General features: G+C 38.3%; 4 protein-coding genes across 4 annotated transcripts in view; 1 reads left to right on the forward strand and 3 right to left on the reverse strand.

The window, feature by feature from the left end:
* The window catches only part of LOC139747524 (cuticle protein AMP1A-like), a 126,296-nt gene that overhangs the window by 45,812 nt on the left and 67,007 nt on the right, over nucleotides 1–13,477 (forward strand). The gene's annotated exons all lie outside the window — the stretch shown is intronic.
* LOC139747537 (cuticle protein AMP1A-like) lies at nucleotides 559–1,488 on the reverse strand. The gene is made up of 3 exons (XM_071659941.1): nucleotides 1,383–1,488; nucleotides 977–1,203; nucleotides 559–870 (listed from the first exon to the last, which is right to left on the reverse strand). Exons 1-3 carry the CDS (start codon nucleotides 1,389–1,391, stop codon nucleotides 672–674), a joined length of 435 nt encoding a protein of 144 aa, XP_071516042.1. The 5' UTR covers nucleotides 1,392–1,488; the 3' UTR covers nucleotides 559–671.
* LOC139747569 (cuticle protein AMP1B-like) lies at nucleotides 6,691–7,649 on the reverse strand. Its single transcript, XM_071660004.1, has 3 exons — nucleotides 7,518–7,649; nucleotides 7,111–7,325; nucleotides 6,691–6,991 (listed from the first exon to the last, which is right to left on the reverse strand). Exons 1-3 carry the CDS (start codon nucleotides 7,524–7,526, stop codon nucleotides 6,802–6,804), a joined length of 414 nt encoding a protein of 137 aa, XP_071516105.1. The 5' UTR covers nucleotides 7,527–7,649; the 3' UTR covers nucleotides 6,691–6,801.
* LOC139747538 (cuticle protein CP14.6-like) lies at nucleotides 10,959–11,899 on the reverse strand. The gene is made up of 3 exons (XM_071659942.1): nucleotides 11,861–11,899; nucleotides 11,393–11,613; nucleotides 10,959–11,277 (listed from the first exon to the last, which is right to left on the reverse strand). The coding sequence occupies exons 1-3, from the start codon at nucleotides 11,867–11,869 to the stop codon at nucleotides 11,076–11,078; spliced, it is 432 nt and encodes a 143-aa protein (XP_071516043.1). The 5' UTR covers nucleotides 11,870–11,899; the 3' UTR covers nucleotides 10,959–11,075.

The following is a 13,477-nucleotide window of genomic DNA, read 5'->3' on the forward strand; positions in this document are numbered from 1 at the left end:
GGTCAGATTTTGATTACTATACGATCAATATTAATGACAATGTTGATGTCATTTATTCACACATTCATTAAGCATTCGATGAAGAACGTCACCAAAGATCATCAGCAAATACAAAGTTACATGCAAGTGATGGTGTACTTCGGCGACTAGAAAACTGGCTTTCTGGCCATAAAGAAACAGTAGAATTAATGGCCAAGCCTCAGAATAATTAGACGTAACAAGTGGAATGCCTGAGGGATCAGTCTTAAGAGTAATTCTCTTCCTGATACATAACAGATAATGATGATTGGGGTGTTATCGGACTCCGCTTGCCTATTGTTACTACCAGGAGGAATAAAACAGTCACATATGAATTTGAAGAAGGAAAGTAAAAAGACTAATATGAAAATATCATATGAAAGGAGACACGTCAGTGATATTTCTCAGCAGGGATATGGGTCAATTCATGTTTATGAGTTGTTTAATAACTAAAGTAACTTTGACCTACTGATATGACGATAAATTTTTTTTTTTAAAGTCCATAAGTGTAACTATTGCTGAGTTATTAACACGACAGAAAGGATCTAATGAGGGAATTTATTTGTGAAATATACATGAATGATCATTATGCCTTGTAGTTGTAAAAGTCAGTGAGATCGGCCACAGAGGTTCTGACTGGCATGAAGCCAGAATTATAATAATTCATCAGAGTCCTTCGCAAGGGCGCGGGCGGCGTCCTCTGCAGCAGCGAAGGCGATCTGGTCCAGCACGAACTGAGGGATTGGGTGGGGGAACGCGGGAGCCACTGGCAGGAGGTCAGACTGAGGCTGGTAGCCGTTCTCGTTGGCGACGAACTTCACAACGACGGGAGTGCCGTCAGGAGCAGTGTAGCTATATAAACATCAAATAACGAGTGATTAACATAAAAGGAAATGATGAATGTGTACAAGATCAACTGAAATTCACATCAAATAAACAAAATCATCTCATTACTCACGAATATTGTCCAGCCTGGATGATTGCGTTACTGGCACCATCGGGGGAGCCAGATTGCGACATGATGATACCGTTGCCAGTCTCCACTTCGACGTTGAACCTGCCATCCTCCTCGTGCACGCGTTGGTCCTTAAGGATGGGAACCACTTCGATCTCTTCGCTGGAGTCTACAGCGGGGGCACTGTGTGTAATTTGGAGGCCGGCGATGGCCACGACCAACAGGAGCGCCTGCCGTAGAAAGCATCACTGTCATTGCAAATTTTTTCCATGTCGTAAGGTTTCAGCGAATGTTCATTGCAGAATTGGTTCATGATGTATCATTAGATCAAGAAATTTTAAGAGACGAAGTGAACGCTAGCGTAAAAATCGAAACCACAGAATTCCCTCTGTGTGTCCAAAGTACTTACAAACTTCATGTTGCTTGTTGGTGGTCAGGATTGATGTGTGAACTCCGTTGTATCTTATATAGTTCCTCTCCACCGTCTCTCACTCTGGCCGTGACCTCTCCTGCCCTCACTGTCTGTTAAATCAGTTTGTGACTATGGGCTATAGTGTTTGCCAACATTATGGCTAAAGTACGATCTTTCTCTAACACACACACACACACACACACACACACACACACACACACACACACACACACACACACACACACACCCACACACACACACACACACACACACACATACACACACACACATACACACACACACATATATATATATATATATATATATATATATATATATATATATATATATATATATATATATATATATATATATATATATATATATATATATATATATATATATATATATATATATATATATATATATTGAAATATGTTTTTCTAAATGTTTTGGATAATTTATGCATCCAGGTTACAGTAGTGGGTGTTCACTCACTTCATATTCAAGATGCTTGGTAGACAATTGACTCCTTTTGGCTCTAGTCGCAGGAGCCTTTGTCTGCTTCATACTATTGGACATGGATAAATGATTCACAGTCTGGGACGTTCTTAAAAAGACTATAGAATTCCTCATGGTATGTTTCTGATGCCTTCATTTCTTTCCCATTAAGCTAATATCGACTTTCTTTTGGGAGAATGATTCTTTCTACACATCTATATGACGAATGTGTCTGAAAGGAGTTAAAGTATCCTTTCAGCTGACCTAATATTACGTTTAGTCTAACTAACTTTTGTCTTAAGAGCTGGACTCAGAAAATCCTCCTAATTTGCTCTATGCACCTTCATGCACAACTTAATTTTTATGCAACGCGACTAATATTTTTTTCATTGAACCTGAGCGTTCAAGCGAGAGAAATGTTTTGTCATGGATCATAAACGTTTTGCTGGATGCACAGCTTATCAGACCTCTTACCTGCGAACCATACCTGAGCTCATAAACTCTGTACTACAGCGAACAAAAACTGGGCGGCCACCGGCTCTGTCAAACAAATAAATGACCTTTAGTTACCCTGTAAGGTAGTTGTTCCTGGTATGGAGGAACCTAACTTGTAGTAGAGCTAACCTTTCATCAGCCAGGAATGGAGGGAGAGGTCATGGTCGAGAAAAGGGACGCTGAAGGAAAGGGAGTATATAAGACAGGTCACACACCAGCTTTAACCAGCAGTTCTCAACATGCAGATCGTGAGTGCTGCCACTAAGTATGCAAGGTTGAATGCTAAGGATTCGGCGTTATCTTTTATAAGAAGGGGTACTTTTGTTTATGATCTCTTGTATCATTCTGATATAGGGAGATGATGAATGATAAAAGATTGGCCCAGAGGATCTGTCTTTAATATGTGGAAGGAGCGTGGGAAGGGTAATATCGAGGGGATGGAAAGATAGAGTATAGGTGGCTTCCGAATATCAAATCCTGAACATCCAGGAGGAAAAGAAACGTGCATTGAATAGAATAAATTGGATCGATGTGGTATATGGGGGACGACGTGCTGTCAATGGGCTGAACCAGGGAATGAGAAGAGGTTAAGATAGACCAAGGAGTGGCTTATGGTGGGTGACGTGCTGTCATTGGGTTGGACCATGACATATGAAGCAGTTTAGATAGGCAGACCAAGGAGTAGTCTGTGGTACTTGACTATTCATGGCAGTGTCTGGTTTCGGGAGATAGTCCATGACAGTTAAACACTGCACGGGACAATGAGATACTGAAATAAATAGCATATATATATATATATATATATATATATATATATATATATATATATATATATATATATATATATATATATATATATATATATATATATATATATATATATATATATATATATATATATATATATATATATATATATAAAAAGAGCGTGATTGAGAGAGCAGAAGAGGGTGTTTTGAAATGGTTTGGGCACATGGAGAGAATGAGTGAGGAAAGATTGACCAAGAGGATATATGTGTCGGAGGTGGAGGGAACGAGGAGAAGAGGGAGACCAAATTGGAGGTGGAAAGATGGAGTGAAAAGGATTTTGTGTGATCGGGGCCTGAACATGCAGGAGGGTGAAAGGAGGGCAAGGAATAGAGTGAATTGGAGCGATGTGGTATACAGGGGTTGACGTGCTGTCAGTGCATTGAATCAAGGCATGTGAAGCGTCCGGGGTAAACCATGGAAAGTTGTGTAGGTATGTATATTTGCGTGTGTGGACGTGTGTATGTACATGTGTATGGGGGGGGTTGGGCCATTTCTTTCGTCTGTTTCCTTGCGCTACCTCGCAAACGCGGGAGACAGCGACAAAGTATAAAAAAAAAAAAAAAATATATATATATATATATATATATATATATATATATATATATATATATATATATATATATATATATATATATATATATATATATATATATATATATATATATATATAACATGAAAGACAATACATATTATCTTTTCACAGGACATCCTGGACGCCATGGCTGTGGCCGTCACCTGCGGAATCCTACCTGGAGGTCGAGGTGATGGCCATTGTGACAGACGACTACGCCCACGAGGAGGACGGGCGGTACAGCGCTGAAATGGAGTCTGACAAAGCCTTCTGTTTACCTGAGGCTGCGTCCCGCAATGATGACAGTGGGTTAGTATTCAATACTCAAAACAGATTTTACTTCAGTTCCTCTAAAACTTGGATGATCTATCTAGCAAGGGTCAATGGTTAACACATAAAGCCTATGGCACAGTCAGAATGCCCTGATTAGTGTATATTCATGAGGTCATCATGGTATGGCGTTGGATGTGATTCTTTAAAATTTGATATAAATAAAATAACACTATTGCTTCAGACTAGTCATTCTAATTCAGATGTAATAAGAATAATGCTAATTTCATTTTCTTAAAGACGGTGAATCGTGTCTTGATGTCACTCCAGCCACACTGCTCCTGTACGTAAGTCTGTGGTAATACGACTCGTTGCCAGCGAAACCAGTTACTTGCCTTAGCCCTTCCACCTGCCAGAGAGGCTTCCGCATTGTCTGACTTTCTGCCAGTGACTTTAGGGATTCTCAAGTCATCCCACAGTATGTGCTGTTGAGGACGATGAATGCTTCTAAGTCCTTAGAAGAGGTTAAACTATCTGCCCTCATCCCGGGTACACGACCACCCCTCCAAACACCAGCACTGTGACGCTGGCGTTTAAGAATGCATTCAAAATGTATCTAAGGTTCATAATAAATTCTTCATTAGATATATGCATATATATTTTGGTCACCTTTTAAGTCTACCTTATATTTATCGTCACTGATGATACAAAGATTCTCTGTTGTGTTTCCATCGCCATTCTTTTAATAAATGTAGTAATTGCAAGGTGCGAATACTCGTAAAGGCTAAGTTCATGTGATATGGCAGAGTCATTGTGCCACTTTTATTGTGAAGATGATATTACACATTCGAGAATTTCTTTGAACTGCTTCTTCCCCTTAAGTGAAAGATTTTTAGTACTGGTTCACATCAAAACCACAAAGCTTAACATCAGGAAGACAGTATAGAAGTCAGCTAACCAACCATTGTTCAGTAACATGAGAATCCTCATGTTGGTAATTTTGTGATCATGACTTAACTACGACGTATGAATGATCTGGTTTAATTACACTCAGTCGTCATAAAGAGGTAATGGATTTACAATCACACTGGTACCTTTAGACATAGATGCTTAAAAACCTAACGTTTGATGCCTTCAGTATAAGTTCTGCGTATGGAAAACCACATGCAAATATGAAAACTGTCAATTAACTTGTACTACATATATATATAAATGCATGTATTCATTTGTGTACGTTTCTGTGGGTAAGACGTAACTATCATGCATTTTCATTACATGGTGGATAACTTTTATCTAAGTCATGTACTGGTTGTCCTTTAATGTTGGTAACGGAGCCATGAACATTCATACAGCAACGTAAAGGTCTCACAGCGAAGCCTTAAGAGCTTATACAGGGATCTCATGTATCTAGGCCAGAGTTTTAAGTACTCCTATCACAATCTCAGATACTCATAACAGGGCCTCATAAACTCACAGTAAAACCTCAGCATCTCCATCCAAGCCTCAGTACCATTCACATCAGTGAATTAGGATCTCAGACTGAGGTCTTGCATACTCATACTATGGCCTCTAGTGGTCATATTAGGATTACAAGTACTCACACCCGTGTAATCTTTTCGATTTAGACACTCAAAATTATGATGGTCCGTGGATCACTACAGATTTCTACAATGAAATTCTACGGTGATAAACGACATCATTTCATTCTGGGATTAAGGGAAGAATTCTTTACTGAAGTTCATGTATATTCAGATTACTTAATTGATTAAAAGCATCCAGATAGTAGCATTGAAATGCAACGAATCTTCTCAACTGCTGTTATCTCATTAAAATCATAAGATGGAAGTAAACAGAAAGCCAAAGCATTTATGACTATATACTAAAAAGTTCCTAATTATTCAGGATCTCTTTCTTGTTGATGTTTACACGAATTATTTGATTATATAACTAATTCTTAATACCTTGTTGAATAAGGCCGGAACACATCAGGAATGGTTATCAACTGTAATGTGAAAAAGTCTGAATACTTAAGGCCTGGATGGGAGTGTTCCTCATACGTAAAGCTAACTATGTGTTCGTAGTGTATTATGTGAACGAATACCATCGTCACGATTAATACGATTTACCTGGTTATACAATTTGTATTTCATCAACACTATGCGAGAGATGAATTCCAATTTGTTCTTTGTGTTTTTGGTACATCTACATCCTAATTCGTCCTACGGATGTGGCAGAATATGTTCATATCGTACATTACCATGCAATGAAATACCTACGGAGCTTCATTACCTATTACAAGCAATTAGATATTTCGCTTGATTTTAATGGAGGAATAGAATTATCATGGGTAGTGTCATACTGATGAAAATGTACATTTGATACATATATGGGAGGCATCATAACGGATATCTTCTTCCTTATCAAGCAACATTCAGTATGAATGTAAAGCCTGTGAAATCTTATGAACAATGGTTTTTTCTTATTCTTTTATGATAAAATCTGGAAGCATCTGTGTCCATAAAACTATTTCGTAAAAACAGGTATGGTAATAACACGTTCAACTAAGAGTGTGGAATGACTCTTAGAATTCTAATCTACTGAAAAGATACCATACAAGAAGTGTTATTTTTGTTGGCCTGTTGAAGAGATACATCTAAGTCTGCTTAACGTTTATTTTGAAAATGTACAGCTAGAATAAATATATACAGTAACTGTATAATAATCATTGTGCTTGGCCGTAGAGGGGAGTAGAAGGAGGGTCCTGAATTATTAAGATTCGTAGGAATCATCGGCGCGGGCGGCGTCCTCTGCAGCAGCGAAGGCGATCTGGTCCAGCACGAACTGAGGGATTGGGTGGGGGAACGCGGGAGCCACTGGCAGGTAGTCAGACTGAGGCTGGTAGCCGTACTCATCGGCGACGAATTTTACAACGACGGGAGAGCCGTCAGGAGCAGTGTAACTGTTTATATAACAAAAAACATTTGTTACTCATAGAGAAGGTGATGCATAATGAATGTGCACATATGGAGAGCCATATATACTTTTGATCAACTGACAGAAAGTCATCATAATACTCACGAATACTGTCCAGCCTGCTGTACGACGCCATCGTCAGGAGTGTAAGACCGTGACAGTGCGATGCCGTTGGCAGCCTCTACTTCAACGAGGAAGTTTCCATGCTCATCATGGTAGCGAGTATCCTTTACAATGGGCACGAACTCCTCGCTGGACTCCCCAGTTGGGGCACTGTAGGTGAAGTGTGGGGCGGCGAGAGCCACGGCAAAGAGAAGCACCTGCAGTAGAAAGTATCATCGTTAATACCATGAATCAATATTTAAGCTTTAATTAAAAGCTTAATGTAAGAATGTTTCCAGAAACAAATAAGGATTAAGATAAAACGTAGTTGTATCGATTAACAGACAACGAGAGCACAAACTAAGGGAATTTGAATACATAAATCATTCTTTCATATGTCCAGTACTTACGAACTGCATGTTGGGTGTTGGTGGTCGGTACTGATGTGTGAAATCCTCTGCCGTGTCTTATATAGTCCCTGTCCACCGCCCTTTCTGTCTTGACCGTGACCTTGAAAGAAGGTTCTCCCGCTACCCCTTCTGTTCGTTCGTTTCTCTTTAAATCAGTTTGTCACTATAGGCTACAGTGTGTGCCATTATCAAACTAATAAGAATGATGCACATTTGTATACACTGTCCAGTGGTATAAGGAGGTATAGTATAGTATATCTTTCTGACGTCAGGAGTAACTGATGTAGCTTGGCAACAGTGGTCAGTGTCCACTTTTTGTTTGGATCGGTTGATGAAGGGGAGGCAGTTGACCTGTATGGGTTCGCCGGTTGAAGTAAACTTTCTCTGACTTAGACTGAATTTTATGGCTGACATACCTAGCTGTAAAATGATGTCAGAATAAAATCTCGTCAAAAAATCATCTTTTCTAAAAAGATGTTACATTTCTCAGATTAACATATAATGGTTTTGTATCTCTTTAAGTTAGTATCTTCCAATACTTTGTAAAATATATCCTCCAAACATTTATAAGAATATGTACCTATGACTGGAAATGCAACTTTTCCTAACTGTTTCCGCATATTTCACATCAACTGACTTGAGGTATACCATGACCAAGTACCATTTCAGTTGCTAAGCACGAAACAAATTTAGCGTGGGTTCCACTCAGCGCCAGGATACGTCTATCCTGGTTTAATGCGATCGTCGCCAGGTATGAGATATGCTGGATATACATTTCTTGATATATCTAGGAGTGCTCTTCCATCATTTGTAAGTAACGCTTCTAGCTCTTTCGCTAGTATCCTCTCCTGAGAAGAAAAGCTGATCTAGTCGCGCAAATAGAATCTGCCTATATCATGAAATCATGTGAGAAAGGGTATCCACACACCTTGTGTCCCTGTACCGATCTTTCAACCACATTACCAAACAAAATAAGTGTCTTTGACCCTACATGAGTTCCCATTTCGATTAATAAAATTTTACCTACTCTATAAGTTTTGCACACAACCTTATGACCGCACGAACCCATAGTATATGATACAATTTCTTTACTGCATTTGGATTAGGTTTGATTGACAACACCTGCAAAAGAGATAAATGACCATAGAGTAGTTGACTTGTGTGGGGGTCCAAGTAAGGAAAGTGAATGGGCAGGGTAATCCCCGGTCAAGTGCCAGATGACCTGATTTGGGGGTGGAGGTTGTGCTTACTGGCGACGAGATGTACTTCAACAGACTTCCGTCAGGTGAAGTATAACTGAAGGGGAAGTAAACCCTGATATATTGTTATGATGCTGATGTCACATGATGTAGATGCACTTTGCCACTGATATGGTTATTTGCCAATATTCAAATCAGTCTTAACATCTTCTTAATATGATCAAAATGAAGAATTACTATTGTGTGTGTAGAATTAGAACCTCAAATTCTATGTAGAAAATAAGTACTGCGAAAATGTATTGTATTAAATGATGTACGGTTTAGATGCATATGTATCAGTGCTCATGCGTATATGAATATTGGAGGCTGAAAACGATGAGGGAGTTTGTTCACGGAATTTGACATAATCTCTGTTCGTTTGTCTTTCATTTTAAGGATAGTCTTGTCCTCTCTCACTCTCTGGGAAGATAACTTTGCTTCGCCCTCTTTCTCATCCTCTGAAAATGAAGTCACTTTCCTCCCAAGATTATCAAAATGTGGCTGGATTATTGCCCTTATTTTTTCCTTCATCATTCATCTATCTACAGAATACTTTCACTTAAAGTTGCTGAAAGTTATTCATCACGGAGGTCAAGTCCAGTTTTTGCTTACGTTAAGGTGTTTTTGTAGTGCAGTGTGGTCCAGAAGGACAGGTATCTAACCTCTATAGGCAAGCCTTTCTCTAATCCAGGTGGAACTATGCAGACAGACATAGATTTTAAAAGTATCTTGGACATGAATCATATTTGTAAAACGCTTGTTTTTATATACATGTGCACGTTGATGACCACTGTGGTATACCTTGGAGTTTGGAATGCCTTTTAGATGGTTATTTTTAGCGTGTTTTATTCTTTCCAGTCTGGTCGGTGGCTAAAGGCAAAACTTACCTACACCAGTAGTAGCTGCTCAGTGTCTAAAGTGTTTCACATGTATATTGAAATGCCATATTGGGACGTTCTTTCCTGTCCTATCTTATGGATGGTTAACTGATCGAATTCTTTTAGGCTGTGTTTTATTGGGATGATGAATAAAGTCTTCGTCTAGAAAATGGCTTGTCAATATAGTCATGGACACGTATGTATCAGTATATCAATGACTACCTCATATCTCAAGATTATCATATATGATGAATTTACTGTTTTTCAGTGCAAAGCAGACTTCTAATGATTCACTCCATTTTGGCATAACTTTTACAATTGATTCTTAATAAACTTCCGCAGATCTACTTATCACAGTGTGATCCTTTATCATAGAGAAAAACGGTCAATCTAAGGTGTTCTACAGAACATAGCTCCAGCAATTTGTTTGATTTATTAGAATGCGCCATTATTCAATGACTGAAGAATCCAGAGAAAAGGACACTCTCAGCACTGCAACCATGCAGGGTATATAGGAAATAGTAATTAGTTGTGGAAATATTGCTTTATAAAAGATATTCCTCTGGCTTATGTGGGACGTAAAATCTATAGGAATGTACTTTTTTAATCTAGTTAAACGAAAATGTGACCTGAAGAGTCATATAGTTTCTGATTATGGCAGGTTTGATATAAAGACAATTAGATGCTTGATCTTTGTAAGTATGAAAACATACACAAAGAAGGAATATTTTCGAGTGTTGTATGTTAATCTCAGTGAACAAGCATAAAGGTGGGAAGGGGTACGTGGCCAGAGCTATTAGACTTCACCAGGAAATAACTGGGCAAGGAAACGCTGGAACTATTAGCAGGTGATCTATTACGGAATAGTTCGCTGTTGCCCAACCAGAGTGCCAGCAAGTGCAGTATAGCTCCATAGATTTGTCCTTCGTAATAACGATGGCCTTGACCTTCCTCAAAGTTTGATAGGAACATTTGCATCGCTCTCTTTCTCAGATCCTCTTAAGATATAACATTATAAGTTTTGATATTTTTTGTCAATAAACTTTCTTGCATCAGTAGACTGGAAGAGGCAAGTCATTCCTTGTGGTAGGGCAAAAAATGCAACCCATATACGTCAAGTGCGTCGTACAAATAGAAGTAGGAGGGGCAGTAGCTGGAACTGGAAACTCTCCCTTCCTGTGTTATTAATTTTTCAAAGGAAAGAACGGAAGAAGCCAAGCGAGGAATTTTCTTCAGGCCCAGTCGTCCGCTCCTGACGCTACTTCGATATGATGAAGTGAGGGTTTTCAAGTTTTATGACTATGGTCTACTAAGAAGAACATGTATACGTTTCATACGCTTTTATTTTGAATATTTGAAGAAAGAATAAATATATCCGAAAGTTGTACATCAATCTCATCGATCAACCATTAGAGGTGGGAAGGAGTATGGAGCCGGAGTCATTAAGACTCGTCAGAATCATTCGGGTGGGCACGGGCGCGGGCGGCGTCCTCCTGAGCGGCGAAGGCGATCTGGTCCAGCACGAACTGAGGGATTGGGTGGGGGAACGCGGGAGCCACTGGCAGGTAGTCAGACTCGGGCTGGTAGCCAAACTCGTTGGCGACAAACTTCACAACGACGGGTGCGCCATCAGGAGCAGTGTACCTGTATATACAACAAAGCCAGTGTTACCAGGATCATACATGCTGCATATAAATCATGAGACTGAAAGATCAGATAAAAGTAATCAAAACTTTCTAAATGTTATCATGATACTCACGAATATTGTCCAGCCTGAGTTTGTGCGCCGGTGTTAAAGGAATAGGAACGTGAAAGTGCGATGCCGTTGCCAGTCTCCACTTCGACGTTCCTACTCCCTCCTGGCCCATGGACGTTGTCATATTTCAGTATGGGCACCACATTAAGCTCTTCACTGGAGTCTCCAGCTGGTGCACTGTAGCTGAACTGGGGGACGGCGATGGCCACGGCGAACAAGAACACCTAGAATAGAAATACTATCTTTTTGTGTATGTTCACAAAATAAAATTTCAGTCATATATATATATATATATATATATATATATATATATATATATATATATATATATATATATATATATATATATATATATATATATATATTTATATATATATACGTTTTAAACGATTAACCGAATCGTGCAGTTCAGATTACATATATAGAGAGTATAAGAACGTGAAATATCTTATTCGTATGTGCAATACTAACAAACTTCATGTTGACTGTTAGTGGTCAGTACTGATGTGTAAGGTTCTCTTACGTGTCTTATATAGTCCCAGCTTACCATCTCTCCTTCTGACCGTGACCTTACCATACTTAATTATGTGGTTGGAAATATCCCCATTCCTCCTTCTTTCATTTTTTGACATTCTACTGAAGTATTTCAGTATATTCTTGTATGTGTGCTGCCATTCTAATCTGAAATATGATTTGCCGGTGGTATATATATATATATATATATATATATATATATATATATATATATATATATATATATATATATATATATATATATATATATATATATATATATATATATATATATATATATATATATATATATAGTTTTGTTGTGTTTTCCCTAATGCGTTTGGGGTTATTTGAGTAGCTCGACAACGTCCATTTTTTTTTGTTTGCTGAAGGTCAAGATAAGGTAATAGTTGACTTGTACGGCCTCCGGGCAAAGGAAGTGATAGGGCAGGGTAACTGCACAGCTAATGCCAGGTGTTCTGGTTGCGGACTGACGGCCATTTTAATCAATGACGAACTTGTTACTTTGAGTAAACTGTTATCATATGAAGTAGAAATTGACAAAAATAAGATTACGTTTATATGATCCTGAAATGAATGACACATCATCTTTGTATAGATGTCGTAAAGCAGTAGATTAGAGACACTATCTAGCGTGGATTATTGAGCTAATTACATAACTGGAACAGCTGACCTGAGACAAACTGATTTCTTTTCCAGTCTTCATGTTCTCATTAAAGTAACCGTCCTCTTTAAAGTTTAGTTTACATTTGTGGCTCTAGGACTGAAGGATAGGTCGCCGATTGTCACAGGTGATGTTCTTGTAAAGTTAAGATGTTGAATATCAGCGTTTCGTGTAAAGATAAGATAATAGATGTTAAGATAAAAGTCTTTCTTTCAGCTATATAATAAAAATGATAAAGGACATCATCCATGTACGTGTTAAATGAACTTATAACAACTCTCATGAACTTCATGACGAGGTTTGGTGGGTGATAATGACAAGGGAGCCAATTTATTGTACCATCTATAGTTCCTGTCTGCTTTACCCCTCTCTTTATTAACGAGATTATCATCTTTTTACGCTATTCATATTTCCCAAGAACACTTTCACTTACTGTTGCTTGTCGTTTATGTAATTCGCATCGTTTGCATCAGAGAAACTTTTTATAGGAGGGTGTGGTTCTGAGCCATAGTCGCCTAACCTCTATAATAGGTGAGAGGACGTACCTTCTTTTAATCGGGTGAGACTAATAAGAATTGTTGGCTCCTCTAGATAGATAATTATCCGTACGGTTTGTGTCTGATTTTGCAAATTAGGGTGAAAAATTATTCGCTGAAACTCCTTTTTTTTTTTTCATGGCTAACTTAAGCTTGATTGGATATTTCACAGATGTTATTTTATCACACACACTCTCACTATCAGTCATTTGTTGCTACGCATGAATTTTATATCAAATTCATGTAACATTCTAGTTAAGTTCCTTTGTAAGTTGGTGGTTTAAAGTCGTTTCATAAAATGTAATGTGTTTACAGATATGTACACACTCAGACTGGACTAGATACATTGTTAAC

This window comes from Panulirus ornatus, chromosome 69 (assembly GCF_036320965.1).
Source record: "Panulirus ornatus isolate Po-2019 chromosome 69, ASM3632096v1, whole genome shotgun sequence".
NCBI lineage: Eukaryota > Metazoa > Arthropoda > Malacostraca > Decapoda > Palinuridae > Panulirus > Panulirus ornatus.

Coding starts and splice junctions, on each gene's coding strand:
- LOC139747537 (XM_071659941.1), bottom strand. Junction 871..976: donor ATCCAGGCTGGACAATATTC/GTGAGTAATGAG, acceptor ATGTTTATATAG/CTACACTGCTCCTGACGGCA.
- LOC139747569 (XM_071660004.1), bottom strand. Junction 6,992..7,110: donor CAGCAGGCTGGACAGTATTC/GTGAGTATTATG, acceptor TTATATAAACAG/TTACACTGCTCCTGACGGCT.
- LOC139747538 (XM_071659942.1), bottom strand. Junction 11,278..11,392: donor ACTCAGGCTGGACAATATTC/GTGAGTATCATG, acceptor TTGTATATACAG/GTACACTGCTCCTGATGGCG.